At 39.1% G+C, this 26936-nt stretch overlaps 1 protein-coding gene across 2 annotated transcripts in view; it reads left to right on the plus strand.

Moving 5' to 3' along the window:
• Skor2 (SKI family transcriptional corepressor 2) overlaps positions 1 to 26936 on the plus strand; it is a 43831-nt gene that overhangs the window by 9355 nt on the left and 7540 nt on the right. For both annotated transcript variants that reach the window (XM_029560095.1, XM_029560096.1), the window contains exons 5-7: positions 7207 to 7272; positions 7647 to 7745; positions 20658 to 20725. In XM_029560095.1, the coding sequence (XP_029415955.1) occupies positions 7207 to 7272; positions 7647 to 7745; positions 20658 to 20725 (233 nt within the window). The remainder of the gene's footprint in view (positions 1 to 7206; positions 7273 to 7646; positions 7746 to 20657; positions 20726 to 26936) is intronic.

The following is a 26936-nucleotide window of genomic DNA, read 5'->3' on the forward strand; positions in this document are numbered from 1 at the left end:
GGTGTTCACATAAACATTCTGCTGCGCCTAGAGCTCAGGGTAGCACAGTCAATAGTTATATTGGTAATAACACCCACTCACACTACTGATATATTGCTAGTGCCTTTCTTACAATAATTAATTTAATACAGACTCCCAGAGAAACTTCTTCCACATCGATTTACCATATCACAATTTCATCCTCACATTATTCAGGGAAGTTTGTAGGTAGTAGGTTATATGATATGATCTTGTATTGAATGGGAGAATGGGAAGGATGTGGAAGGGGTGAAAACATTATTAAATAAGCAACATTCAGATAAATTGTCTACTTTATATTAGAACATTGGGTCACAAGAAGTTCATCTTTGTGATTCCTTTGGAGTTTTATTTTATTTCATCTATTAATTTATTTTGAGATGGAGTCTCCCTGTATTGCCCAGGCTGCTCTCAAATCCGTGGGCTCAAGCAAGCCTCCCACTTCAGCCTCCTGGGTAGTTGATCTACAGGAGGGTACTACTGCACCTGGCTGTGTCTGTGGAGTTTCAAACCTCACAGAGTTTAAGGTATTGGAGTTTTGTGGAACTTAGCATGTTATACCTTCAGAGGCCCTTACTTGTAGAAAAGATTAGCTTGTGGTCTTCCTGTTGACATACAAGTTTGAGAAATTCCCAGAGTGGGGCACCCAATTGGCCTGTGTTTTGACATTACTTTATTGAGTCGTGATCAGATTCTGAGATTCCATTTATTTGGCAGAGTACCAGAAACTCAAACAAGTCAAAGAGATTATGAACATTTGTGACTAGTTGGTAGCAGCCAAACAGTGTGTAGCCAGTGCCCTTGCTTGTTCATGGAGAGATTTCTCTCTTTACAACAACTGCTAGCTTTCCTGGCTACATAAGTACATTCATTTATTTATTTATTTGCTCTTCAGTTGGCTTCAAATGCCTAAAATGTGCTAGGTACTTTGCAAGCTCTGGGGATTCAGAAATAAAAAGCAACACCAGTTTCTATCCCCAGGTTGCTACCAATCTAGAGCAGGAGACAGATGAACTGGACAGCAGCATATAGACAGTAGAGTTCTATATAAAACACCATCCAAGCAACACCCATAATTCTAGCACTTAAGAGGTGGAGGCAGGAGGATCACACATTTAAAGCCAGACTGTGCTATATACTGAGACACTGTCTCAAACCAAACCCCCAAATTATCTAAACTCAAATATAAAACAAAATGCCATCCAGTAGGGTTTATATAGCTATGTTCCTTTAGCTAATGTTTAATTCTATCATTATTATTGAAAAATAACACTATTATAATCTAATTCCTTTGCATATACAAGTAGAACATGGAAGGAAAAATTTTTTTTCAAACTACCTAACAAATCAGGATGCAGGTTATATTTTTATATGAAGTTTTCATTCTTGTGGCAATCATAAATGTAAGTTATTAAGAAGTTTAAATGATTCAGTAAAGATGCATACATGTCCACTACTGTATTAACTGGCTCTAACACAATTTCAGTTTAGCAACAATAGCTGATTCCAGTGGAGCTTTTTCATTTCTTGTTTGGTTCAGTTTAGTCCTTATTCCAGACTTTCAGATTTATTGGTAAGTTATTTTCAGCAATTTGAAGTTGACATTTTAACTGATTCTTTAAAAAATTTTCCTGTTAAAACATTATACACAGTAGGTGTTGTGACATAACACGGGTGTGTTATACAATTAGAGGGCCAAACATGAGGTTCTTAAGCAACATGAATTCCCCAGACAGCAGTAAAACTTTAAAATTAGACCTATTGCTTAAACCCAAGCCCGACAGATTAAAATGATAGAAGTTTGGCCAAAATATTGCCAACTCAAAAATATAAATGGTAGAATTTCACTTGCAGAGTAAGGTTTTGCATATCCATTTTGAATAACTTCAGTGAAGTTAAGTGATTTGAAATTGAATGCAGTGGGGTAAGCTCAAAGCTATTGCAGGTCAAGGGAATCAGGGAGAGTGGAGTCGTCCCCACTTTTCAATACCCTTCATTGTGGAAATGCGGACACCAGCGGACTCTGAGCACGGCTGCATCTTGTTATATGTATAGAAGTTTTAAAATCAATTTGATTCCAGTGGTATGATTCTCTAGTGTACTTAATATGCTGAGGATAGATTTCTGAGAATAGTAAAAACCAGTTACACTCCTCATGAATATATAGCAGATGAAGCACTCTGATTTATTATTCCATTCTATTTTAGAGCATGCTTATGATTTTTTTAAAAAAGCAAAATAAGGGAAATTCTTGAAAGCCATAGTGATAGATCTGGATTTGAATTCTCTCACTTTTGAGAGAACTTCAGGTAAGTTTGTATCTCAGTTCATCTGCCTATAAAATTTGATAAAATCTTTAGTCTCTAATTTATTACAAACATTTTTATATATTGTATCTTGAAGTCTTCCAATGTGTGACTCAAAATTAAAGGATCTCTGTATTTCATATATCCATTTTTTATTTGTGAAATTTTTCTTTTCATTAAAAAATTTGTTTAAATGTATATGAAACTCAAAGAGAGAGAAGACAATGAAAAGCTTTCTAGAAAAAAATACTAGGGCCAGCAAGACAGCTCAGTGGGTAAAGGTGCTTACTGCCAAGCCTGGCAATGCTAATTTGATCCCTGGAGCCCAAATGATAGAAAGAGAGAACCAACTCCTACAAGTTATCCTCTGATATTTTTCTCTATAAATAAATAAATAAATAAATGTAAAAATACATAATTATTAAATAGCGCATCTCCTAGATAGGAAGCTAGAATGTCAAGTGATAAGGGCTAAAGGGAAGAAACTCTGAACTTTAGTCTAGGAAGGGGGTGATCAGTGGCATTTACTGAAGCTGAAGAATGACTCCTGGAAGAGAAGTGTCTTGGTCCCATCAGTCTGCTGAAACAGAAACACCTAAACTTGAGTACTTAACCGGCATTTTCTCCTCACTGTTCTGGAAACTGTGAAGTCTCAAATTAAGGTACAACCAGACTCAGTGTCTGATGAGGGCTTCTTTTCAGATTCGTAGATAGATGCTTCCCTATTACATATTACATGATGGAACAAGGCTCTACCCTCATGACCCAATCAACTCCATAGGGTGAACCTCTTAGAACTATCATCTTAGAGATGAGGATTTCAACATTTGAATGTTGGGAAGATAGAAAGGCTCAGTTCATGCCAAGTAGAGACTTAGATGGCATTCTGCTTTTGAATGGAAAGAAGGAGAGGGTGGGTACATTAGGCAACAGAGATAGCCAGAGTAAGAAATAAACTCTTGACTACAGTAAAGGATTTGTGTTGGCAGTAAAGATGGATTAGCTCAGTGGGGAAGTGGGGAATCCAGACCCAAGGTTATGGAAGGACCTGGAAACTTCAAGGGAGATATTTAGAGTAGACTTTTTTGGGAAGAAGACCAGGGGATCCTTTGCAGATTTTTGAGCATAAGTATGCTAAGATATTTAGGAGAAAGTAATTACTCTTGAGGAGCCTTGAAAGGTAATGCAATGAATGCATTGACAGTTTCTTTTTTTCCCTTTGTAAATTCCAGTCCCCTCTCATGTGCTATTTCCTAGTTATGTCTACTGTAGTATGGCAGATCCTCATACCCATCTCACTTGGACTTCCGTTTTGCGACGGCTGAGTGAGAGCAGAACTAAGGGTGGAATAGAACATTCACCTAAAACATGAGACCACCTAGGCTTAGAGGACCGTGGAAAGACCAGGAAAGTCACTTTACACCCTAGCTTTGGATTTGGGGTGTACTAGGCTGCAGTGGGGTTTCTCTGATGTAGCACCCTGCTGCCTCTATCCACTGGGGTGAGCAGAATTCATGAAACCATGCAGGTCCCATGACAAGACACACCCCTCTGCAGCTGCTTTGGGTCCCATCTACCCATCCGTGCATTTAGACCCCAATTATTCTTTTACTTTCCCACTTCCAAACACTTGTGATTTCTTCTACAGTCTGACATATTTGAGGCCTGACCTCTAAGAAAGATTTCCTTCCATATACAATGTTCTGTCTTCTATCTCCAAACCACTGAGATCTCTAAGCTCTCCCGTTTCCTCTGTTTGTAACTTTCTTTTTTTTAAAAAAAGAGAAATATAGGAAGAAAGAAGGCAATCATTTTAATTTAGGGACATCACCAAAACCATTCATTAATTTTGAACATTGAAATCCATCTAACCTGACGGAATATTAAAAATTGGAAGCTTGTCATCACCTAAATCACATTTATTTAATCTAGTATTAGACTGCTTTTTATTTAACCAGATGGAAAACATTAGCAGTAATAGTGAACAAACAACCAGGCTCCCAGAGGTCATTTTTTAAACCACCATTAACAATCTGGTTTTTACAGATTAGTAATATTAGAAGGCAATGGTCCAGTAAAAACATGCACAAAAGGCAGCCAAGGCTGTTTCTGTCCTTATTTACCTAACAGTTACCCCTAAAAAAAAAAAAAAAAAAACTCTTAGTAAAAGAGACATTTGGATCTTCTAAGCTCTAAATTGAATGACTGCTCAGAAATGGCAGTAAAATGTCTATTTGAAACAGACACCAGTGTTAAATGTTAAAACCTCCACAGAGCTGATAGAGTGGCCCTGTATTGTCACCAGCAGACTTTCCTGTAGTCAGTATATTTCCATTTATTAGCTACTGAGTTAGCGGTGCTACACACATGTAAAGCTAGTAATTATGAAATGAAAAGAAAAAATATTTTTTTACTTTTAATTTTTGAATTTAATTATCCAATTAAAGCATAATATGAGATAAACAATCCACAAAATATATTAATGAATCAAAAAGATTTGGTCTATCACATGATCAAAGCAAAGCCTCTAAAATTGCCTTTGTAAGTCATATTTTGAAAGTTATGTTGAAAGTTAAGTTGTGGAATGGAACAGTCATCTGCTGCACATGGGTAAGTACAAAGACAGACACATGCTTGTTCTTGTTTCACTATTGCCTGAGTAGGAAACTTCTGTGCATTGAATTGGTTAACTGAGGCTGAAAAGACAAAACTGCACCTAATATGCGTTTATCTTCATTTCAAATTTTGCTCTTGTACGTGATTTACATATTAATGATTTGTTCTCAACTTTAATGTTGCTTTTCTGTAGGTGATAGCATTTGTTAAGGATTATATTATTATATTATATGAAGTGCAATGGACTACAGTTAGGCTACTTCACAGATATTTCCTCATTATTTTCTTATTATATAGGGAAGAAAGCCAAGTTGTCAAGGTTCAGGAGTGTACTTGAGACTATAAAGAGAGGTCATACTCAAGATGGGTTAGAATGAAGTTGTTTGAACATGTTCTGCTTGTTAGACAATGCCTGCATTAAGGAACATGGTTATGTGAAGGACATAACTAGGTCACACCTAACTATGCATGTATTTCAAAATATTTAATATTTGCATATATGTATCAGTTACATGCAAGACTTTTAGTCTTTTGTTGTTGCTGTTGTTGCTGTTGTTCTTGCTGTTGTTTGAGACAAAGTCTCAACAATGCAACCCTGGCTGGCCTGGAACTTGCTATGTAAACCGGGTTAACCTTGAACTTACAAAAAGATTCACCTGCCTCTGCCTCCCAAGTGCTGGGATTAAAGGTGTGCCCCCCCCCCACACACCTGGCATTTAAGTCTTTACAAAGACGAATCTTTGTACACATGCACACACTCCAGTCACCAGGTAGGATAGATTTGTAGTATTGTACTAAGGATTTTCTCATCTGTCCATGGTACTGCAATAGAGGTTGCTGCTTTGGGAAGAAATTCTCTTTCCTTTAATAGCAATTTTTACCTTGACGATGAAATCTCCCAGTATTCCTACAAGTGCCTGGGGCCATTACACTTCATTTCTTGCTGAGGGAAATGAATAAATAGCAAGCAGAGAATTGAAGTGATGAGTTCTGGCCAGAGCCATAATTTAGAATTTACATCCTCTTGAGGTTCCTTTAGTAACAACTGAAGACACTTCATTGATGGGTTTTTGTGTGTCTAGCTCAGGGTTAGGCTGGCTGTGGAGAAGAGACAGAGCCCCTGATTCCAGTAGCACATGGCCTAGGTGGGTGAAGAAGAGGAGAGAGCAGGCAAACCACTGTTCCAGAGGCCTTGGCAACATGCTCTGGAGACACAGAGAAGAGACCTAGCCTCTGCAAACCAGGGAGGGGAATATATAAAACCTTTCGGAGAGCTCTTACCTGTACTACCACACCCCTATAGACAAAAGCAGAAGTTTAATCAAGTTACATGCCTATCACAGTAATCAGTTTTGAAATTTGAAAATATAATGATCTAATTAACTGAATGTATGGATTTCTTTGCTGTATTTAGGTTCCATAGATTATGGAAGACACAATTTACTGTAAATAAATATACTTTCTTAGTTTGCTGTAATTCAAAATAGATAGGAGCAACAATCTGACCTTTATTCATAATATAGATGGGCTATTTCGATTTGGCTTGGTTTGGATGCTGGGTTGAGGCCTGGTATGTGGAAGGCCAGTGCTTCACCCCTGGGCTACACCCTCAGCTCCTACAATATCATTTTTATGGGTCCCAGATGAGTAGTTAATAGACTATCAGCAAGTAAGTAAATATTTACAGACTAGCAGATAACTCATTTCGTTTCTCTATCTTGGCTTACATTTCTTTTCAACCAGGAAGTCCCCCGGGCACATTGATGCTCCTCCTAAGACAAATCAAAGCTTCCCCTGGCTTCTTTTTTCATTGCCCCAAATTTTGAAGTTACCAAGTTTAGAGGCGCCAAAAATTTAGGAGACTTCTGCCTCTGCCAGTCTCAAGCGCCTCACAGGAGAAAGCAGGTTTCCTCACTTCAGTGAGGAGAGGGACTCTGATTAGATTTCCACCAGAAATCTTGACTGGTCCAGCCTCCTCTTCCATCCATTGCAGCAGTTACCTGTGTAAAGGATACATGGTGGAGGGGAGCCAGGAGAGGGTAGCTTGAGGATTCTGCTCTCCAGGAGCCAGGCAGGCTCTGCCCTCATTTTCTGAAGCTTCTTTTGTGGTTCAGGGGAATGGCACACACACACACACACAGGCATTTGATTCTATGAAAGTCTAATTTCAGGTTATATTAAATAAACTCTTGTAGATATAAAAAAAGAAAGAAAAAACTTTAGGAAAATAGCCTATGCAAATTAATCCCCCCCCTTTTTTTAACAGGTGAACATGCACAAGAAACCAATTCACCTCATTCACTCAAGAAGGATGTAGAAAATATGGGGAAAGGTAAAAGAAAGTTTTAATACTGTAGACTTAGCTTTTAAAGACTATGGAGATAGTAAGAAGGTATTTTTGTTCTGCACCATATTTTAAGCTTGACAAGCAACATATGAATAATATATGGACCATTGGGTGGGTATAATTGAGATTAATGCATACATATCAATCAATACATGACACTGTAATATAATACTTTAAAATAATATATTGCATTGATTTATATTCATGGATTTCTGTGCAAAATCTATCCTCTGTCTATGCAACACTTTTTAAACTGGTAAAATATTTTGTCTTATAATAATAAATTGCCATATATAACAGTTCTCTGGAGAGTTATTTGTAAAGATTAGTAAAATGAGTCTTCTCTTTTTCTCTATTAGAGGAACTTCAGAAGGTTTTGTTTGAGCAAATAGATTTACGGAGACGACTAGAACAAGAATTCCAAGTGTTAAAAGGAAATACGTCTTTCCCAGTATTCAGTAAGAAATCACTTTCCTTTCATTTCCTGTGTGATATTTGATGACAGCACTATTATGAGTTTAAGAATGTAATTGTAAACAGTAAGGTTAAGTACAAAGCTCACACAGTCTCCCCATGCTCTGTCGAAATACTCATAAATTTTAGTCTCTTATTTGTACTTTGAATTTGTTCAAAGATAAAATTTCTTACAAGAATGTTTGGTATTTATGTACTGATATGTGTGTGTAGCTGTATGTGTATTTTAAAATATGTATATAAACATATAAGTATGAAAATGTATTAATATATTCAAATATGTTTAGAGTATATGTTTTGATAGAAAATAATTACTCTAATTACTGAATATTTATTATTTTCTGAGATGGGAAAAACAAAAAAACAATTAACTTTTATTCTCAGATAGCTCTGGTTATGATGTTTGAGATATATATAAACATGAAAATATTTTTTGTGGATTTTTTATCTGTATTTTATGTAATATTATAAAAGCATAGAGAAAAAGTAATTTAGAGCAATTATGTCAGAATTTATAGAAAATCAACTTGGGGAAAAGTGCTTCAAGACATAAGTATGCAGTTATAGGATAATTCTTTATAGACTCTTTAATCTATGATTAAGATTCCTTAATATCTGTCAGTCACTCATTGAGTCTCCACAAACCTCGAATAGGTCTCAACCACCTTTCTTTTGGTGGTCATAGTGAAGAGGGAGCTGAATATGAAATTGGCTGAAGTTATGAACTTAGGTTTTTAAAAAGAACAGGCATTTTTGTAGCTCATGGCACTGTATTTTACCTTCAGTGTACAGTGTACAATGTCCACATAACATCTTTTAAGTATTGGTGTAATCTTGATTCTTAGAAGTTGCTACTAACACATTTTAGGAAGATTTTTCACAGCAAAAATTCTAACTTTAAACATTTTTTGGAGTCACGTATAGTGCTGCAGGCCTTAATCTCAGCTACTCAGGAGGCCAAGTCAGGAAGAACCCAAGTTCAAGGCCTACCATAAGTGAATTCAAGGCCAGCCTGAGTACTTTAGTGTGACCTTGACTCAAAGTTAGTAGTAAAAAATAAGGCCCAGGCCTGGAGAGATAGCTCAGTGGTTGGGAATACTGGCTGCTCTTACAGAGATCCTGAGTTCAATTCCCAGCACCCACATGGTGGCTAACAACTGTCTGTAACTCCAGTTCCAGGGAATTCAATACCCTCTTCTAACCTCTGCAAGCATTGCACAACACAGGTGCACTTACATACATGTAGGCAATACACTCATACACATAAAATAAAAAATAATAAATAAAATAAAATAAAAAACTAAAGCTGCAGTTATATTCATCCATACTGTGCTTGCTTAGCTTGTGCAAGGTAATAGTAAAAAAACAAATAAATAACAAAATAAAAATAATTTTAAAAGTTTATTGGCAGGGGCTGGAGAGATGGCTCAGCGGTTAAGAACACTGACTGCTCTTGCAGAGGACTCGGGTTCAATTCCCAGCACCCACATGGCAGCTACAAACCGTCCTTAACTCCAGTTCCAGGGGAATCCAAAACCCTCTTCTGACCTCCGCGGCATTGCACGACACGGGTGCACTCGCATACATGCAGGCAATACACTAGTAAACATAAAAATTTTTTAAAAAGTTTATTGGCTAAAAGATTTAATTTACAGCTATTAAATTATGGATAAACATGAACATTTAAGTGTTAACAATTCAATGTACACATATCTATTTGATAACAGTAGTCCCCCTTATCTTGAGGGGATATGCCCCACAACTCCCACTGGATACACAGAACTTCAGTTAGTATCAACCCTGTGTGTACTACTTATTCCTCCTCTCACATACCTTATGATAGACTTTAATTTGTAAGAAATCAACAAAAATAACTAATGTTAAAAGTAGAACAGTTGAGCTGAGCATGGTGGCACATGTCTTTAATCCCAGCACTTGGGAGGCAGAGGCACATGGATCTCTATGAGATCCAGGCAAGCCTGGTCTGCATTGTGTGTTCCAGACCAGCTGGGGCTACCATGAGACTCTGTGTCAAACAAAGCAAAACAATTATGACCGTATACTACAACAAAAGTGATTTAAGATTTATTGTCTATTTCTGGAATTTTCTACTTAATTTTAGGGGCCGTATTTGACCTAGTATAAACAAAACAGGATAGTGAAGCTAGAATTAAGGGGCACCACTGTGATTACAACTGGCATAATATTAGTAGTTTTACAGTCTCGATCCATTTTAATGTTGAATTCCATTGCAATGTGAAGCAAGAGACACTGTAACCTAGCAGGTGTCTTTCTGCTCTCTGAGTCTTGGAATTTCAGAAAGGCTTCATGGTAGGTGTCCAGATTTCCAAATTTCATCTGCTCTGAGTGGCATGTGAGCTAACGCATTGTGAGAGTGTCCTCCAAGCTTTTAGATGTTTCATTTAGGTGTATCCTCTCTTCAGAAAAATGAAGGTGGGAAAGAAAATAGTATGCATTTTTTAAATTGTGTGAACTTTAATTTTTTTCTGAGACACTGCTTTAGAATATCAGCATGTCTCCTTTAATTAATCTAGGCATCACAAAACTTGAGCAGGCAATTTTTGTGTCAGAACCACAGCCCCGATGGTGTTGGGGTGGGGGAACTCAGCAGAAATCGGCAATTGTCTGACGGTAGGGAGCACTGACACAGGAGCAGCAAGAACTTGCTCCAGAACTGTAAGGGAGATTTGAGCCCCCGTGGGCTTCCATATTTTGAATGCAGAAAATGCCTCTGGACCTCGGAACAAGACCAGAGACAGGAGAATAGTGAACCTTTTATAGTGAATTTAGGAACATTACAGCATTTGTAACGTCAACAAAGCCAAAACATTTAAAAAGATCTTTGCAGTCTTAAGAAGCAGGTATTTAGTAGGATCCATGCTTCTCCAACTTCTAGCTTAAGAAAGAATGTCTCCCGTGGTTCTCACGCAGCAATGAGGCAGTGAAGAATTTGTTTTCCTGTAGCTGGCTTTATCTAATTATGGAGTTGGCAAATCTCTGCTTTTAGATCCAGCAGAGAGGGTCTAAGTCCACTGAAGCCTTCAAGTGCCCTTTCAGCTCCCCATGAGGCCAGTGTAGTCGTAATTTATTCTATTAGTAACAGCTAATTAATAATTAACAATCATTTAAGGGATTAAGTAATTCATAGTAATGTATACATTTACATATTTCCTTTGCTCTTTTATATAACACATACATATTTATGCTTTTAAAAAATGTTAGACTGGGGGGCTGGAGAGATGGCTCAGCGGTTAAGAGCACTGACTGCTCTTGCAGAGGACCCAGGTTCGATTACCAGCACCCACATGGCAGCTATGAACCATCCTTAACTCCAGTTCCAGGAGAACCCGAAGCCCTCTTCTGACCTCCGTGGCATTGCATGACACAGGTGCACTCACATACATATAGGCAATACATTCATACACATAAAATAAAAATAATAAACAAAATATTTTTTTAGATGTTAGACTGGGCTGGGGGTGTAGCTCAGCCCTGGGTTCAGTCCCCAGCACCACAAAAACAAACACAACAAAACAAAAACCCACAATAAAAAAATTAGACCTAGAACTTATCATTTTGATCAGGGTTAATATGAAGCCTCTGTGACTGCCACATACATGACACATTTCAATAAAGAACAACAAAAATTTCCGCTTTTTAAATCTACAACATACTCTGCTGACCAAGGAAGTGGTATGTGTGTGCCCAGCTTTGAATGATGCATGGTTTAGACACACCACAAAAAGGCAGTCAAGCTTCACACGATGAAAATAGCAAATGCACATTATGTGCTTGTTAGCTAAATGTGAGATGTGGTAAGGCTAACACACAGACTCAGCCTCCCCTGATGAGAAGGGAAAACTGAGCTCTGGGAAGCCACATCTGGAGGATGTGCGAGGAGAAATCGCTAAGAGGCCTGAAAGGCTTGTACTAGGAGGTAGACAAACCTTCACAGTCATGGGCAAAATCTGGGCACTTTAGAGCCCTGGAACCCAGGGGAGGAACTCTAGAGTGTGAAAATTAGGAATCCAAGCTCAAAAATCTACCAGACCCGCAAATCAGGGCAGATAATTCCTGTTTTATAGAATGAAAGAGCTAAATGACAATCCACACAAAGCACTGTGCGTGTACTTAGTGCAAGATCAGTGCTCAGTAGGCATCAGCTGCAGTCTTGTGACTGAAGCAGGACAAGGAAAAGAACCTCAGCACAGAGCTCAGCAAAGGATTTCTAAAATTGGAACCCAATATTGGGCTGCGGGAGTTTTGTGTGGTTCTGAGGACTAAGGAGAGCCAGGCGAACCAGTCCTGGGCATAGAAAGAACCAGATGAAGATTAGAGGGCGAAGGAGAAAGGAGGCAGAGGGAGAGAAGGAGAAGAGAAAATAAAAAGAAGGAAAGGGAGGAAGGAGAAGGAAGAAGTGAAGAGGAAGAAGAAAGAAAGCAGGAGGAAGAGGAGGGAAAGGAGGAGAGAGATTGGAGGGGGAGGAGGGGGAGGAGGAGCTATAGGCCTGCATCCTTGGTGGAAGACAGAAGTCAGGGGAAGAGGGGGGAAGGAGAAGGAACAAACCATTCTCTACCTTGCACTGAGGGAAGTTTCCAGAGCTGCAATATGTGAACACACCTGCCTGACACTGCTAAGGAGGAAGACAGGATCCCAACAGCGGGGGAGGTGTCAGGCAGTCACTAGAGCAGGTAGAGGCTAGAGGTTCCTAGGGAGGGCTCCAGGTCTGGCAGCGGCATTACCTGCTTGGTGGCCAGGCGACTCGAGACACGTTTCCTAGCCTCTTTTCCATCTGTACAGAGGCACTGCAGCCTGTCTCCTGGGTTGCCAAGAGGATTAAATGAATGGAATGTATGAAGTGAGGCGAGGATGAGAAATAATTACCAATACATGTAACTTGTTGCAACCATAGACTGTTGTCCTGTTTGATGCTTACTGAAACCAACCAAAATAGAAACCAGAATTTGAAGGGATTTTGTGGCCTCTATAAAGGATGGAATAGTCAGGAAAACTCATTTTAATACCAGACAAGGGCTATTGACAAATTGAGTATGATGTGAGAAGAGAGGCAATAGGTTATTGGAAGTAAAGAGTGAGAGACAGGCACCTGGATTGGGGGTCAGAAGGATATATGTTTGGTGGCTTGGTGCTCTCCATTATTAAGGTCACTTTGAGATGACAAGATGAGAGGTTTTTTCTGCAATGGAAGTCATCTTGGACTGGACAGCAGTAGATAATTAAAAGCGACCCTGGATGGCACTGTTCTGAAGCCTCCCTCATTGATAACTAAATCCAGAAGTCACTGTCACCACCCCAGCATGTCCTCCATCTCCAGAAAACTTGTCTCCTCTTCCCTCTCTTTGCCTCCAACTCCCTCTACTTTAGGCATTCACCCTTTTGCTGTCATGTTTTTATTCATTTTACTTTCACTTGCATAGCCGGCCCTGAGCTTGGAGCCTGCTAAAGGTGCAGTGAATGGTGGCAGTGAATGGGTACCCTGTTCCCCCGATCCTTCTCTGCTCCAGCCTTTTTTCCTGCTGTCATCCCCATCCCCCTAAAACTCCACCTTTGACACCAAGTTCTGCACTGTAAGGAAACTGTAGGGACCCCTGCTGCTTACCATTTCTACATTCACCCCTGCCTACCCACATCCCCTGCATACTTGGTGCCTTCTACCTCTGCTCATTTTTACTTCTTCCTCTCGCTACTCCAGGGGCCACAGAGACCACCCCTTCCTCCCTTCCCACCTCTGCACTCTCGCTCTAGTTCCCAAGACCTCCCCCGTTCAGGTCTTCCTCCCCACCTGTGACACAGCTCAGGTTTCTCCACCACCAGGAAGACTTCTCACCCTGGCATGGGCACCCTTTTCTAAAGGACTCCTGGATTTGTCTCTGGTTCTCCAGGGTTCTGTCCTGACTCTTCTTCCAACTCATCCATGTTGCTGTCGGCCATCCTGGTGAGCTACTTACAACATCCTTCTGCTGCTGCCTCCAGCACTGATATGTTGTGGGTACAAACAAAGCTCTCAGAAAATGGTTGATACACATATCAATGTCATATTCAAGATTAAAATTGACCACAAAAGATGATACTGGATCAGCAAAAGCTGATGTACAGAGGTGTTCAGCCAGGGCTGATGAGTTCATCCTGGATTTTGTAGATCTGGAGACAAACTCACAGCCTTTCAGAAAAGAGAATGGAAAGGCCAGTCATTTATGAGGACTAGTGGGTGGGGCTTCATGAACAACATTAGGAGATTTCATCTAAAGTGGCATCATTTTAGATCCTCATAAGGAATCACTCTTCCAAATTACTCTGATTACTTTTTTCTTTTTCTTTTTCTATATGTGTATGTGCATGTGTCTGTGTTGTATGTGAGGGTGTACATGTGTGCAATTCCATATGCACATGTGTACACGTGTGTGAAAGCCAGAGAGCAACCTTGGGTGTAATCCTCAAAAACATCCTTCACTTCCTTTGAGACAGGATCTCTCATTGGCCTGAAGCCCAACTATTAGTCTAGATGGACTGGGCAACCAACCCCAGGGATCCTCCTGTTTCTGCCTCCCCAGCACCAGGATTACATGTGTGTGCCACATGCCCAACATGGGTTCTGGGGATTGAACTCAGGTCCTTGACCTTGTCATCCAGACTCAACCATCCTACCAACCCTTTGATTACTTCTTAATGAAAACACACTCAGCCTCATCTACTGAATCTGATTGTCCACATCTTTTATCTGTGGCTGCCACCATGGATTCTCTTTGTAGCCACCTCTGGAAGTGGGGGTGGGAGAGAATTCCAAAATTCTGACAGATCAAAAGTCTCCAGAGTTGTTTGGAAACAGTGATAAAAAAGTAAAGACAATGCATATGAGTGAGTCTCAGGTCTATAGCTCTGTGAGAAGGGCCTCCCAGTTGAGCCAGATGTGCCAGATGATGTTCTTCCTACTCTTGGTCCCAAGAACGCAAAAGGTACACTGTCTGTTGCTGTTTGGGAAACTGCTTTTCAAAGTGTTCTCACTGGCCACACAAAGCCCTTGCCACCATGTTGGCTGGCGTGTTGCACTGTAGTGCCTTTCTCTGCTGTCTCCTTTCGTACTATCATTTTCTAAAAATAGTTGCATCATAAGTGACTCTCATTAGAGAAATAAGCCTGATGATTTCTCATCTCCAATTTTACCTTCACCAGTCTTTGAATATAGCAAAATTTAATTTTTTTTCATTTTCTAATTGGTAGTTTTTATATCTCAAAAGTCATTCATGTGGTTATCACAGAAAAATTTAAATATACAGAAATACAGAGGGAAGAAAAGAAAGTCACCCATAATCTTGCTAGCTAGTAAGAAAAACAGTTAACATTGCAGAATTTCAGATTTTTATTTTAAAATGTTTTTAAAGAGAAATGAAATATATATATATATGTTGAACCTCAAAGCTTGTCCCAAATTTTAGACGAGGAAAATATTAAAGCTAAGTCTTTGCATGTAACTGCTATTATTTCTTTGTTTTATTCCTAAGTGCTTTGCTCTGCTAAAGGCTATGCACTTTTAAAATCTTTTCATAGTAACTTCAAGTCCTCTTCCAGAAAGGGTGAACAATCTATAGTCCCATCCTTGGAAGCTCCGTGCAACATCTTTTCTTTAATTTGAGGATTATTTCCTACTTTTTTACTACTAGTATGTCAAACGCATTTTGTTTGTCTGTCACTGTTCGTATGCCCTGTGAGTTCTCATTGGGTATTCTCTCCCCACATTTCTTTTGATGTGTTACTTTTTTATTGGTTTGTAGGAACTCCTTTTTTAAATTTTCAGTGCTGGGAATGGAACCCAAGACCTTGTGCATACTTAGGTAAATATTTCACTACTGAGATAAAGTCCCAATCCTGTAGAATCAAATACTAAAATATCAATTATTTGACATTTTAAAAAATTCCTTAAATTTACCTTTAAATGTTAAGTATGGTATTCTCGGGGGGGGGTTAATGTATAAATTGCATAAATTGCTTTCATAGCAAAGTTTTCAAGTTCTGTCTGACCAAATTCATCAATCTTTAGTTGGGTGTAGTCCTGTTTGCCTGTAATCTCAGCTCTCAGGAGACAAGATGATCAGGAGATCAAGATCAGCCTCAGCTACTTAGTGAGTTCTAGTCTACCGAGCTTCATGAGATCTTGTCGCAAACAAAACAACCCACCAATCTTTTGCTCTTTGCTTTTGGCCTTTGATGCCCTTCCCTACTCCAAACTAAGAAAAACACTAACCATTTTTCTAACAATGCTACACGCACACACACACACAGGCACGCACGCACGCACGCACGCACGCATGCACGCACACACACTTTAAGGAATTGTATTAATTGCACCATAGCAGAGCACTGAGCATGAATTAAGGAACGGTTAGTTGCCATCATTTCCCTCTGAATTACCCTTTGCTGTTCCACCCCATCCCCCTGTAATCTTTCAAGATCCAGGGAAGTACCCCACCTAAGTGGCCAGTTCCTGGCTTCTCCCCGTCCTCATCCTTCCCAGTTACCATGCTGATAAAATCCCTGGATGGATTGAAGACACTACTGACCACTTGAGAAAAGTTCTCTCCTCACAGAGGGAGAATCATTCTGTCTGGAAACATAGTGGTTGTCATGAAGGCACTGGGGACAGGCTTTGGGACAATGCCTTAGGATGGAACAGTTTGTGACAGGCTGCTTCTCCTGTTGCCCTGTGCCCAGGCTGTGGGCTCTGACCTACTTCCAGAGTCCCCTGGTGTGGTGTGGTGTGGTGTGGTGTGTGGTGTGGTGTGGTAGCTGTCAGCTCCTTACACAGCACCTTACTCCTAATTACCATCAGAGCAGACCAGAATTGGGCACGCTCCCTCCTCAGCATGGGAACGGCAGGAAAGGTGCTTGGATCCTGACCAGATCAGTTTGTCTTGTCATCAGATCTTGAAATGCTAGAGCAAGAACATTCCTTAAGAACATCATTCCACTGGTTTCTTTTGCGGAAAGTCTGACGCCCCATAGCAAGGCAGAGCCAGACCTGGGGATCTTCCTGGGCTCTTTTCACTCTCCAGTTCCTTCACTTGCACCTGCTGCATGCTGAGCACTGTTGTGGGCTTGGGAAATGTTTAAAGTATCTAACACTTACCTTCCTGTCCCGTGAACTCACTATGGAGCTAAGCGACAAGTATATTCCAACTAGTAATAATCATTATGGATATGTTAATAGAGATATGAACAGAATGCTAGAGGAGTCCAAAAGAAAGATAACTGATTTTGGCAGGAGAATCAAGAGAATTCAAAGATTTTCTGAGAAAGATGATATTTGGACTGAACTTCAAGGAAAATGAAGGTATTTTTTTGCAAAGGCAGCCCACAGCAGGAACAAGAGCCTAGAGGCAGTACAATGCCTGTTTGAAAACTAAAGGGTAGTTTGATGGGTGGTAGAGTGCTGGAAGTTTCCTCTCTACCCACTGCTACAGCCAACCAAGCCACCTAGATTGCTGTTCTCCATCTCTTTGCTCCACCCCTTCCTCCCTCCAGACTCCTAGGACATTCTGCCCAGCCTCTCATCGCCCCTCACTGGACCTTCTATCTTCTACTGTGAACCTTCCTCATAACATTCAGAGATGAAAGTAGGGATTTGATCCTTTCAAACATAAATTATAATGTATGCCCGTGTGTTACAGTTAGCATTGTTATCAGTCTAGAGTTATTATTGGGTTAGTTTTCTCTGCCAATTAAAGAATTAAAAGGCAGGAAAAAAATCTCAGACCAGCAGAGAATAGCAAACAAACTTTTATTGTAAGATAAAGAATCACACATATATACACATACTCATGCAGACAGATGAGCTCTTTGCAAGCGGAAGGGGGACCTGGAAACTGAAATCCAATATCCCATAGAGAGAATCTGGGTTCTAAGGGTTTCAGTGGTTTTCTCTCCCCTAATTTTGGATTGGTCAACTTAAAGAAGTGGATGCTGATAGGCTTATGGCTCCAAATGATGAGGTGTCCAGGTCTACGTGACTCTAAGCAGGTCAGTTGATGGGACCTTGTTGGAATTAAAAATAAGGCCTTCCTGCTAGAGCCCCCCCCCAAAAAAACGACGTGAGCTATCTTCATTGGATCTCACTGACGCTGTCAGGGTCCCTTACACCCAGGTTTGGGGAAGGAATTCAAATAGAGTAAGAAAGGTAAAAGTCAAGAAAATGAAAAGAATTGGTTCTTTTAACTATAACAGAGCTTCATGAGTGGTAAAAGATCTGTTAACCTTGAAAGCATTAGAAAACCATTGAAGATTTTCAGGCAGAGTTTTAGGAAAATGAAAAGAATTTTCAGAGCAGAGACTACAGGCCTGAGGTCAATCAGAAACCTGTTTTGGAAGAGGTAGTTGCACATGGGGGGTGACAGGGCCAGAGGGAAATGGGGAGAGAGCACAGGAGATTCACAGAGAGTTGGCTATAAAGGTGAAAGAAAAGGAAAGGAAAAAAACCACAGGTGAAGTTTCTGGTTTCTCCAAGCTTCTGCCTATCAACCACACATGCAATATGAACTCAGGTTCCTTTCTTCTTTAGAGTTGAAAAAGCCAACTTGGCCAAGGCTACATTTTAAAAAACAGTACACAGGAACTCATTTAGATAAAAGAATCAATGTAGAGAATAGCAATACTATTTTGTATAGCAGTATCTCTTAAAGATGCCCTCTTCTCAGATTGTGGCCAATTCTATAGCATGTATCAGGGCAAAGGACACCATTACAGGACTGACAAGGGGTGAGAAGCCTTGCTGGTTGGAGAGTTCGACAGGAGTCCAAGCAAGGTGAACTGCAAGGGAGCCAGGCAAGCATCATTCACAGACTCATATCTTCCCCAAAAGGTATTAGCTGCACAGTACTCAGCATTCCCTGTAGTCAGTGCTGTCTGAGCTCCACCCCTTGGCTAGCACTAGACTTCAGACAGTGGAGGCTTTCCATGCTGTGGCTTGCACAAGTGTGCAAAGGGTAAAGAGCATTTCACTGCACATTTCTGAGTAATTCCTATGTGCAAGGGATCAGACTCAATGGAACATGAGATACTGTGAGACAGATGATATAACCTTTCCTCTCAGGATTTCCTGTGTTGTCTAAAGTATAAAATGTTGAAAATATTTATTCAAATAACTAAACTGTTTAGTTTTCAAAAGCCAGGATTATGCATGTCCCTGTAATCTCAGCACTTGAGGGTCTGAAACATCCCTGCAAGTTCAAGCCAGGCTGGTCTACTTAGTGAGATACAGACTAGCCAAGGCTACACAGGGAGACCTTGTAAAAAAAAAAAAAAAAAAAAACCCAGCCTAAAGGAGTTAAGAGACTCTTGCACTAAGATGCTTTATTTTTCAGATATAGTCCTCCCATGGCATCTACAGGGGTTTAGTTCCAGGACCCTCTGCAGATGCCAAAATTCCATGGATGAATGCTCAAGTCTCGTTTAGTATTTCCATATAACCCATGTTTACTTTACGTCACAACTAAGAAACTGTGTATGAAGTCACAAAAATAGCTACAACTGCAGGAGTCATGAAAGTTTTGGCCAAAATAAAAGGTTTCTAAACACACAACCACCAAAAGCTAATTCAAAATCAAACCAAAAGCTAATTCAAAATCAAATGTGTAATGAAACAAGGTGTTCGCTCATCCATGTTATATAGCTTGACTTCACTACAGCTAGCACATAATGCAACACCAAGGAATGTGACCCAGACACCTTGGCTCAGATTTAAGATTTATATGTTATGAATTTCAGTGGTTTTACATACACATTTTTGTACTCTTTTAACATAATGGTTTAGTTACAGAAAACAAATATTTTAAAAAGATTTTCCTACCATCATTCCTCAGTATGTAAAGATCAATTTAGTATAATTTTTAAATTTTATTTTATTTTATGTGTATGAGTATTTTGTCTGCGTGCATCTAAGTGCATCACATGTGTGTGATGCCTGCAGAGGCCAAAAGAGGGCATTGAATCCCCTGAAACTGTAGTTACAGATGGTTTTTAGCCACCATGTAGGTGCTGGGAACTGAACCTGGGTCCTCTGCAAGAGCAGTCAGTGTTTTTAACTGCTGAGCCATCTCATTTCAGCCTCTAATATATCTTTTGATTGTACTGTGTTAGGATGTTTGTTTTTTAAATTTTTTCTGTTTTGAGTTGTTGATTCAAGTTTTCTAAAAAAAAATTGCCAAATGAATTTTGAATTGGGATAAGGTCAGAATTTCCAATAATTTTTGAAATGACCCTAAATATACTTCTACCATTTTTTACTTTGTATTTATGTGAAACAATGTTCTCAGCACTCATGATTATGAGATCAAATATCAATCAACTCTAAAATGTTAAAGCTGTCCTACAGTATCAAATATTCAGCCACATTTAATTCTTTATGCAAAACTAAGCAAGCACATCCATCTTACTAGTATGCAAATTTGATTTTATCTTTAATAAATTGTGCAATTAAATGTATACCAAAAATGTTTTAAAATAAATTTCTTTATGATTTGTTATCAATAATTATTGATTTATATATCTACTTTATATACCTATATAACTGGGTCACATAAAAATTTCTCAGGTGAAAAGGGGTTAGGAGTGGAGAGTTTTAAGCTACCCTGCTTTAGGTCATTTCTATAACTAATACAAGGTAAATGCTGTATGTATAGTTACTACTCCATATTGTTTAAGAAATAAGGACAAGAAAACAAATCTGTGCATGTTTATTACAGATTCCATTTAATGCTGTTGTTGTCCTGAGATTGTTGAATGCATGGATTCAGGATGCTACAATTTAGAGGGCCAACAATACCTACACATAGATTAATCAATTTCTTTTCTGTTTCTCCCCCCAGATAATTTTCAGGATCAAATGAAAAGGGAACTAGCTTACAGAGAAGAAATGGTGCAACAGTTACAAATTGTAAGATGCCTTTCTACTTCTACTTATAAATAAATGCAACTTAACTAGCTTGTTTTCAAAGCCCTCCATCCATGTGAAACTGTCCACATCTTTGCCGGGAAACCCTTTGGTCCACTTACCTCTCAGCTGGTTGAGATGCTAATTACCATGAGATTTACTTAGACTCGGGGTAAACAGATGTGTCAGTCTGTTTCTTCTAAATGTAACTACTTCCCACATGTTAATAGACAGATGTGTACATTGCCTCTGTGGGTAAATCAGAGGTACCTGTGCTCTCTTCCCCTAAGCAAACTTTTGAGCACTCTGCCAGGATGCAATAGACTCAGAAAAGGGACAGTAGCTCCTGCCCTATGTGCCTTTCACCAGTCAGACCCTCCATGGTTAATGGAACTTAATATATACACAATTATCCAATTACATGCACTTGAAAGATAATGAAAAGAAGCAAATTATTTCCAAACAAAGCATGCAACTCTATCCTAATCATTTCTAAAAGTCATCTATTTAAATGGTGGGGGCTGGGTACAACAATCAGAAAGATACCTAATGAATATAGTGATTTTATTTGGAGTTCTGTTTCCTGAATTCCTCATTGTTTGTCTCCATGCAGACACATCTGGTGTTAGTCCTATGTTTTTAAATCAGTCTCCCAAGCATCTTCATTTTCCAAACAACAATAGGGAAAACAATTTCTGCTCAATGTTTCTGAGATTTTTTTTAAATCACCTGGATAAAGACATACTGATCCCTAGAGGCATGGTTATCATAATTTGAGTTGTTTGATATTTTTTTTAGTTGATCTGTGCTGCCCTTAGATCACTGAACGTGTTTGAGCATGTCTTGTCTTGAGAGTCAGATTCATAATTCTCTCTCAGGATTATTTGAGAAAGATGGTTGGTGATGTTTCCTCTCTGTATGGGAGGAGGAAGCATGCCTGTGTTAACAGAGATTCCTGAGAGCTGTTTAAAGCCATCTTGGATTTCATCACAGTTTCTGCATGCGAGGGACTCAGTTAAAAGTGGTGCTTATAATAACTGTGACATTCCCACTGCAGTTTCTCTGGTCTCGAGTGGTCATGCATAACTCCCAGTCCTGGCAACCTCTATAGCAGATGCCGCTTAAGCAGGGTCTTCTTGTGTTGGTTTTGTGAGTGTGTGTGTGTGTGTGTGTGTGTGTGTGTGTGTGTGTGCGCGCGCGCGCGCGCGTTGGCTTTATTTGAACCTAAATTCACTGAGGAGCCAAGGATTTTCTTAGCAGATTGATAATAAATCCCACACAGAGGGTAAAAACAAGTGTATCAGATACTTTCAGCTTTGGAAGCTGCATTTTTAGATAATAAGAACTAAAATTCCTTACAGTGAGTACGGGTTATTGTTTTCTTCCTCCAAACGAAAATTTAAATATAAGATTAGAAGCAGATGGAACAAAATGTTAAGACTTTATTTATTTTAAGGGCATCATTCTTTTAAAACAATTACCATCTAAGATACAAACAAGAATTGGGATTTCAGGGGGTGGTGGTACAGTAAAATGGGCATCAAGAAAGGAGCTAGGTTTTTATTTCCATGCCCCCCCCCCACTTTTAAGCAGTCATATGACTTTAATGCCTCAATTTTCTTTGAGATTTGGGTTCTTTAGTAAAAGAGGAAAAGATAGCATATCCATGTAATAAGAAGGTATTACTAATGGAAGTAAAAAAATGTCTCAGGTCTTTCCAGATCCTGAGTACATGGAAGATACAAGTTGGCATTATTAAAATTTTTATTACATTATACTGTAAAATGTTTTAGCATCATGGACTCATCAATCTAGGCAAGTATTATTTGTTCACATTCCTCTAGGTAGTAAAGTGCTCCTGGCAGTAAATTAAACAGCTTGGGAGAAGCTAGAATCTCCTCCCACCCAAACTCTTTAGGTGCAATAAAATTCCTGAGCTTCACAAAGACACATCCAGGCAAGCAACATGAAAATTGGTGAAATAAACATGACCTGCTCTTCTTTTCCCTTTCTCTTTGGTCTCCTCTGCTAAGACACCCAAGGCTGTGGCATTGCTCCAGCAACCGAGCACTATAGACACCATTGAATACTTAGAAGCAAACGTCTTGCTACAAGAATCACCACCTTGATGCAACTCAGTTACTCTCATATAGCAGCCATTTTGATTCTTTTTCAAATTCCCCTGGCTTGGTCCTGATTCTTCAACTGTTCTTTTACACAACACTGAAGGAAAACATACGAGTGAATTATGGACAGTTTCTGTTACTGCCCTGCCTGCAGCTAACAGAGAAGCTGTAAGGCCTACAAATTGGACTCAAGATCCATCCTGTAAGCGTTAGCTCTTCTCTCAAAAATGAGCTGTTATAGGGCTGGAGAGATGGCTCAGCAGATAAGAACACTGATTGTTCTTGCAGAAGACCCGGGTTTGAATCTCAGCACCCACATGGCAGCTAACAACTGTCCCTAATTCCAGTTCCAGGGGATCCAACAGTCTCTTCTGTCCTCCACAGGTACTACATGACACTGGTGCACTTACCTACATGCAGACAATACACGCACACACATAAAATAAAAATAATTTTTAAAATCATATAAAAAATGAGCTGTTATAAGGCTTAACCTGACAGGAATATTGCAGTATAAAATCACATCAATAGTGAACACAAATACACAATGCAAATCGTTCAGTGTGTTGTCAGTATGGATGTCCACCCACCCTTCTCAGAGTACTGTAACAGTGGAATGAAATAAACCTTAGCGTCTGGAGTTGCTTTTGTGCAGGAAAGACCTGTTTTTTAATTCTTCTGTCTACTTTGGAATTGAGAAAACAGAATCAATGTTGCTTGAGCAAGAATTCATCTAGTGCCTTATTCAGCTTTATGTACTTGCTAAAGTACCTGGCGGGGATGTCTTCAGACAGTTCTCTCTGAAGATTATCAAGGAGTTGCAAAGAGTCACAATTGTTTGCTGTCTTAGTATTTTAGTGGAGGATCTCATCCATCAGTAAATACAGTTGCATGCTTTGCTTCTGATAAAAGAGAAAACCACTCAGATCATTTCATGCTTTAAGTTTAAACAGCATATATTACAGAATAATTTTTTCTTTAGATGAAATAAAACCTAGTCTATCTTGCAATCCTGGAGAATTAAAATATATTAAAACCATCATATTTTATAACGGTTCCCATAGATGCACAGTGCATTTATCCTGTATTGTTACACAGTGTTCCTATTCAAAAGACTTACATCGAAAGCATCTTGGGTATCATTGCCATAAAAAGAAAATTTATGAATTTCTTTGGATCTTACATTTTTAGATTCTCTGCTGACTCTAATTTCTGTGCCTGCATTTCTTTTTCCAGTTTGTTAAATGCAAACTTGTAATAACCATACAGTCAAATGATCGAGACTCCTTGTGTATTTATAAACAAATGTGCATGTATTACAATGTTAAAGTTAAGACATATGCATAATTAGGTAATTTAACATTTATAAATGACCACAAGCTAACTCTTAAAGAACTTAAAATTGAGACTGGAGAGATAGCTCAGTGGTTAAGAGCACTGGCTTCTCTTGCAGAAGACCCAGGTTCTGTTCCCAGCACCTACATGATGGCTAACAATCATCTGTAACTCCAGTTCCAGGGGATCAGACACTGTCTTCTGACTTTCAGGCATTGTACAACGCAGGTGCACTTACACACATGCAGGCAATACACTCATAAAATTGTAAAAACTTTTTTGGTCTTTTTGAGACAAGGTCTCCCTATAGCCCCAGCTGGCCTGGAACTCACTATGTAGACCAAGCTGACTTTGAACTCACAGAAGTCAGCCTACCTCTGCCTCCCCAGTGCTGGGATTAAAGGCGTGTGCTACCACAATGAGCAAAATAAAAATAATTTTTAAAAACTTAAAATTTGAATTTTATAGAACTCATATGTTAGAAGTCTCTCATCACTGTTCTGGGATTTCAAATGCTTAAAGTTTTCTTTACTAAACCAAATTTATTACTACAAAACAAAATTTCCTCTAATTATGAACCAAATACAGAAGTTTTAAAATTTAGCAAGTTTGTGAAAATGTTCATGTTTAGTATAATACAAAGTAAAAGATTTACCAATCACAAATGAATTCTGTTTCTAGGAGAAATATGCTCAGTTAAAAAATAAAATCCAGGGGCTGGAGAGATGGCTCAACAATTAAGAGCACTGACTGACTGATCTTGCAGAGGACCCAAATTCCCAGCACCCACATGGAGACTAACAACCATCCATAACTCCAGTCCCAGAGGATCTGACACTGTTTGCTGACCTCTGCGTGCATTGCAAGATATCGTGCACTTATACACATGCAGGCAATACACTCGTAAACAATAATAATAATTATTATTATTTTTAAAATAAAATAATAAAATCCATTATCCATTAGAATTACAAAGAAACTGAAGATATTTCATTCAGTGTATAACCTTTCGATTAAAATTGCTGAACATCCTGGAATATATAATGATTCACACCATGAACTAATACTCTAGCATACTTTTACAAGCTTTCTTTTATTGCTAATTTGACAAAAATGTTTTAAAGGTACATTTCTGTATTAGCCATTACTGTAGGTTTGCCGAAGGTGTGCTTTTCACCCCTAGTTCTTGAAGGACACTGTAAAGGTATCAGTACAGAACACATAGTCTAAGGCTAGACTGAGTGCCATCCTTTGAACTTACCTTATAGCTAGCTATCATGAGATGCTGAGACCAAGCAAATGTACCAGTCTTGAAGTGCCCTCTGCTGTTTTTCTAGAATGCTGCACATGCAGTTGGGGAAACAGATCTCAAAGTTCTTCATTATAAGACTTCAGTTAAAATAACGTTCAATCAATACATTTGGAACTAATGCTTCACTCATAGGGCCCTTATAAAAATCAGTTTACCACTTCCTTGTAGTGGGAACACAATGCTTCTTTGCAGAAGAAGGAACAAACGGTCTTTATTGTCACTAGCAAACACCAGCTCTTGGGCAAGTACACAGCCTCTCAGGGATGCTGTCTTTCCTTAGAGGTTATTCAGTGTTCTTTGGGAAGAGAACTTGACCAAATTTCCATCATCTCAAACCAGAGAGTTCTTTAAAATGTACCATATGTTTTTGCTAAAAAGCAGATAGAATTGTTTTTCCCTGGTTTTTGTTTTGTTTTGTTTTGTTTATATAGGGTCTTCCTGTAGCCCCAGCTGGCCTGGAACTTGCTATGTGGATCTCTCACAGAGATCCACCAGTCTCTGCATCCTGAAGGCTGGGACTAAAGGCAATCACCACAACACCCCATTGTTTTTTGTTTTTTTGGGGGGTTGCTATTTTTTTTACAAAAATATTTCCAGAGTCATGAAATGACTTTGGTTTTGTAGCTAAGTATGTTTGAAAAGGAGGCCCCTGCAAGTCTGAACTTCCATAGAAGTTTCATTAAAGTCTGTAGCAGTAGACAGACTTTGATGTTGTATGTCTTTTTCCACTGTTAATCCAGCACCCCGTGTCTTGACAATGACTCAGTTGTCCCTTCATTCTGTAACCTTCTTGTATGTCTGACTTTGGAATATTTACTCACCTGAATGAGCGCAGTCTGACTCTCCCTTGGCATCTACTAGAAAGTTATCTTTTCTGGTAAGACTCTAATACTTTTGGCCTATTCAAGTCATCTGGGTGATTTAGAAGATATATTATATTTCATAGTTTTCTATCCATACCAACCTTGGTGATTTCCAAACTAGTTAAAATTAAAAGAAAGCGTCTGTAAGTCCTATTGTGGGAGAGTTCATGGAATAACTAGCTTAAACAGGGCTTGTAGAATCCCAAGTTTCCAGGTCTGGAGTGTTTGCTGACATCTCTAAATCCAATGTTGTATTCTATAGAACCTGAAACACTTGTACAAGACACCTTTGCTTAATGAATCATAAAGATAAAAGTTTCCAACTATAATTCTAATACACCATCAACTATCATACATCAATGAAATAGTGAAATATCATAGTTTTGGGGAAAGTGGGCCATGTGATAATTTTTATTGCACATGATTTAAGATTTAGAATTTAAGGGGGCTGGAGAGATGGCTCAGCAGTTAAGAACACTGGTTGTTCTTGCAGAAGACCCAGATTCGAATCCCAACACCCATATGGTAGCTAACAACTGTCCGTAACTCCAGTCCCAGGGAATCCAACAGCCTCTTCT

The sequence above is a fragment of the Nannospalax galili genome, unplaced genomic scaffold (assembly GCF_000622305.1).
Source record: "Nannospalax galili isolate Female #2095 unplaced genomic scaffold, S.galili_v1.0 scaffold169, whole genome shotgun sequence".
NCBI lineage: Eukaryota > Metazoa > Chordata > Mammalia > Rodentia > Spalacidae > Nannospalax > Nannospalax galili.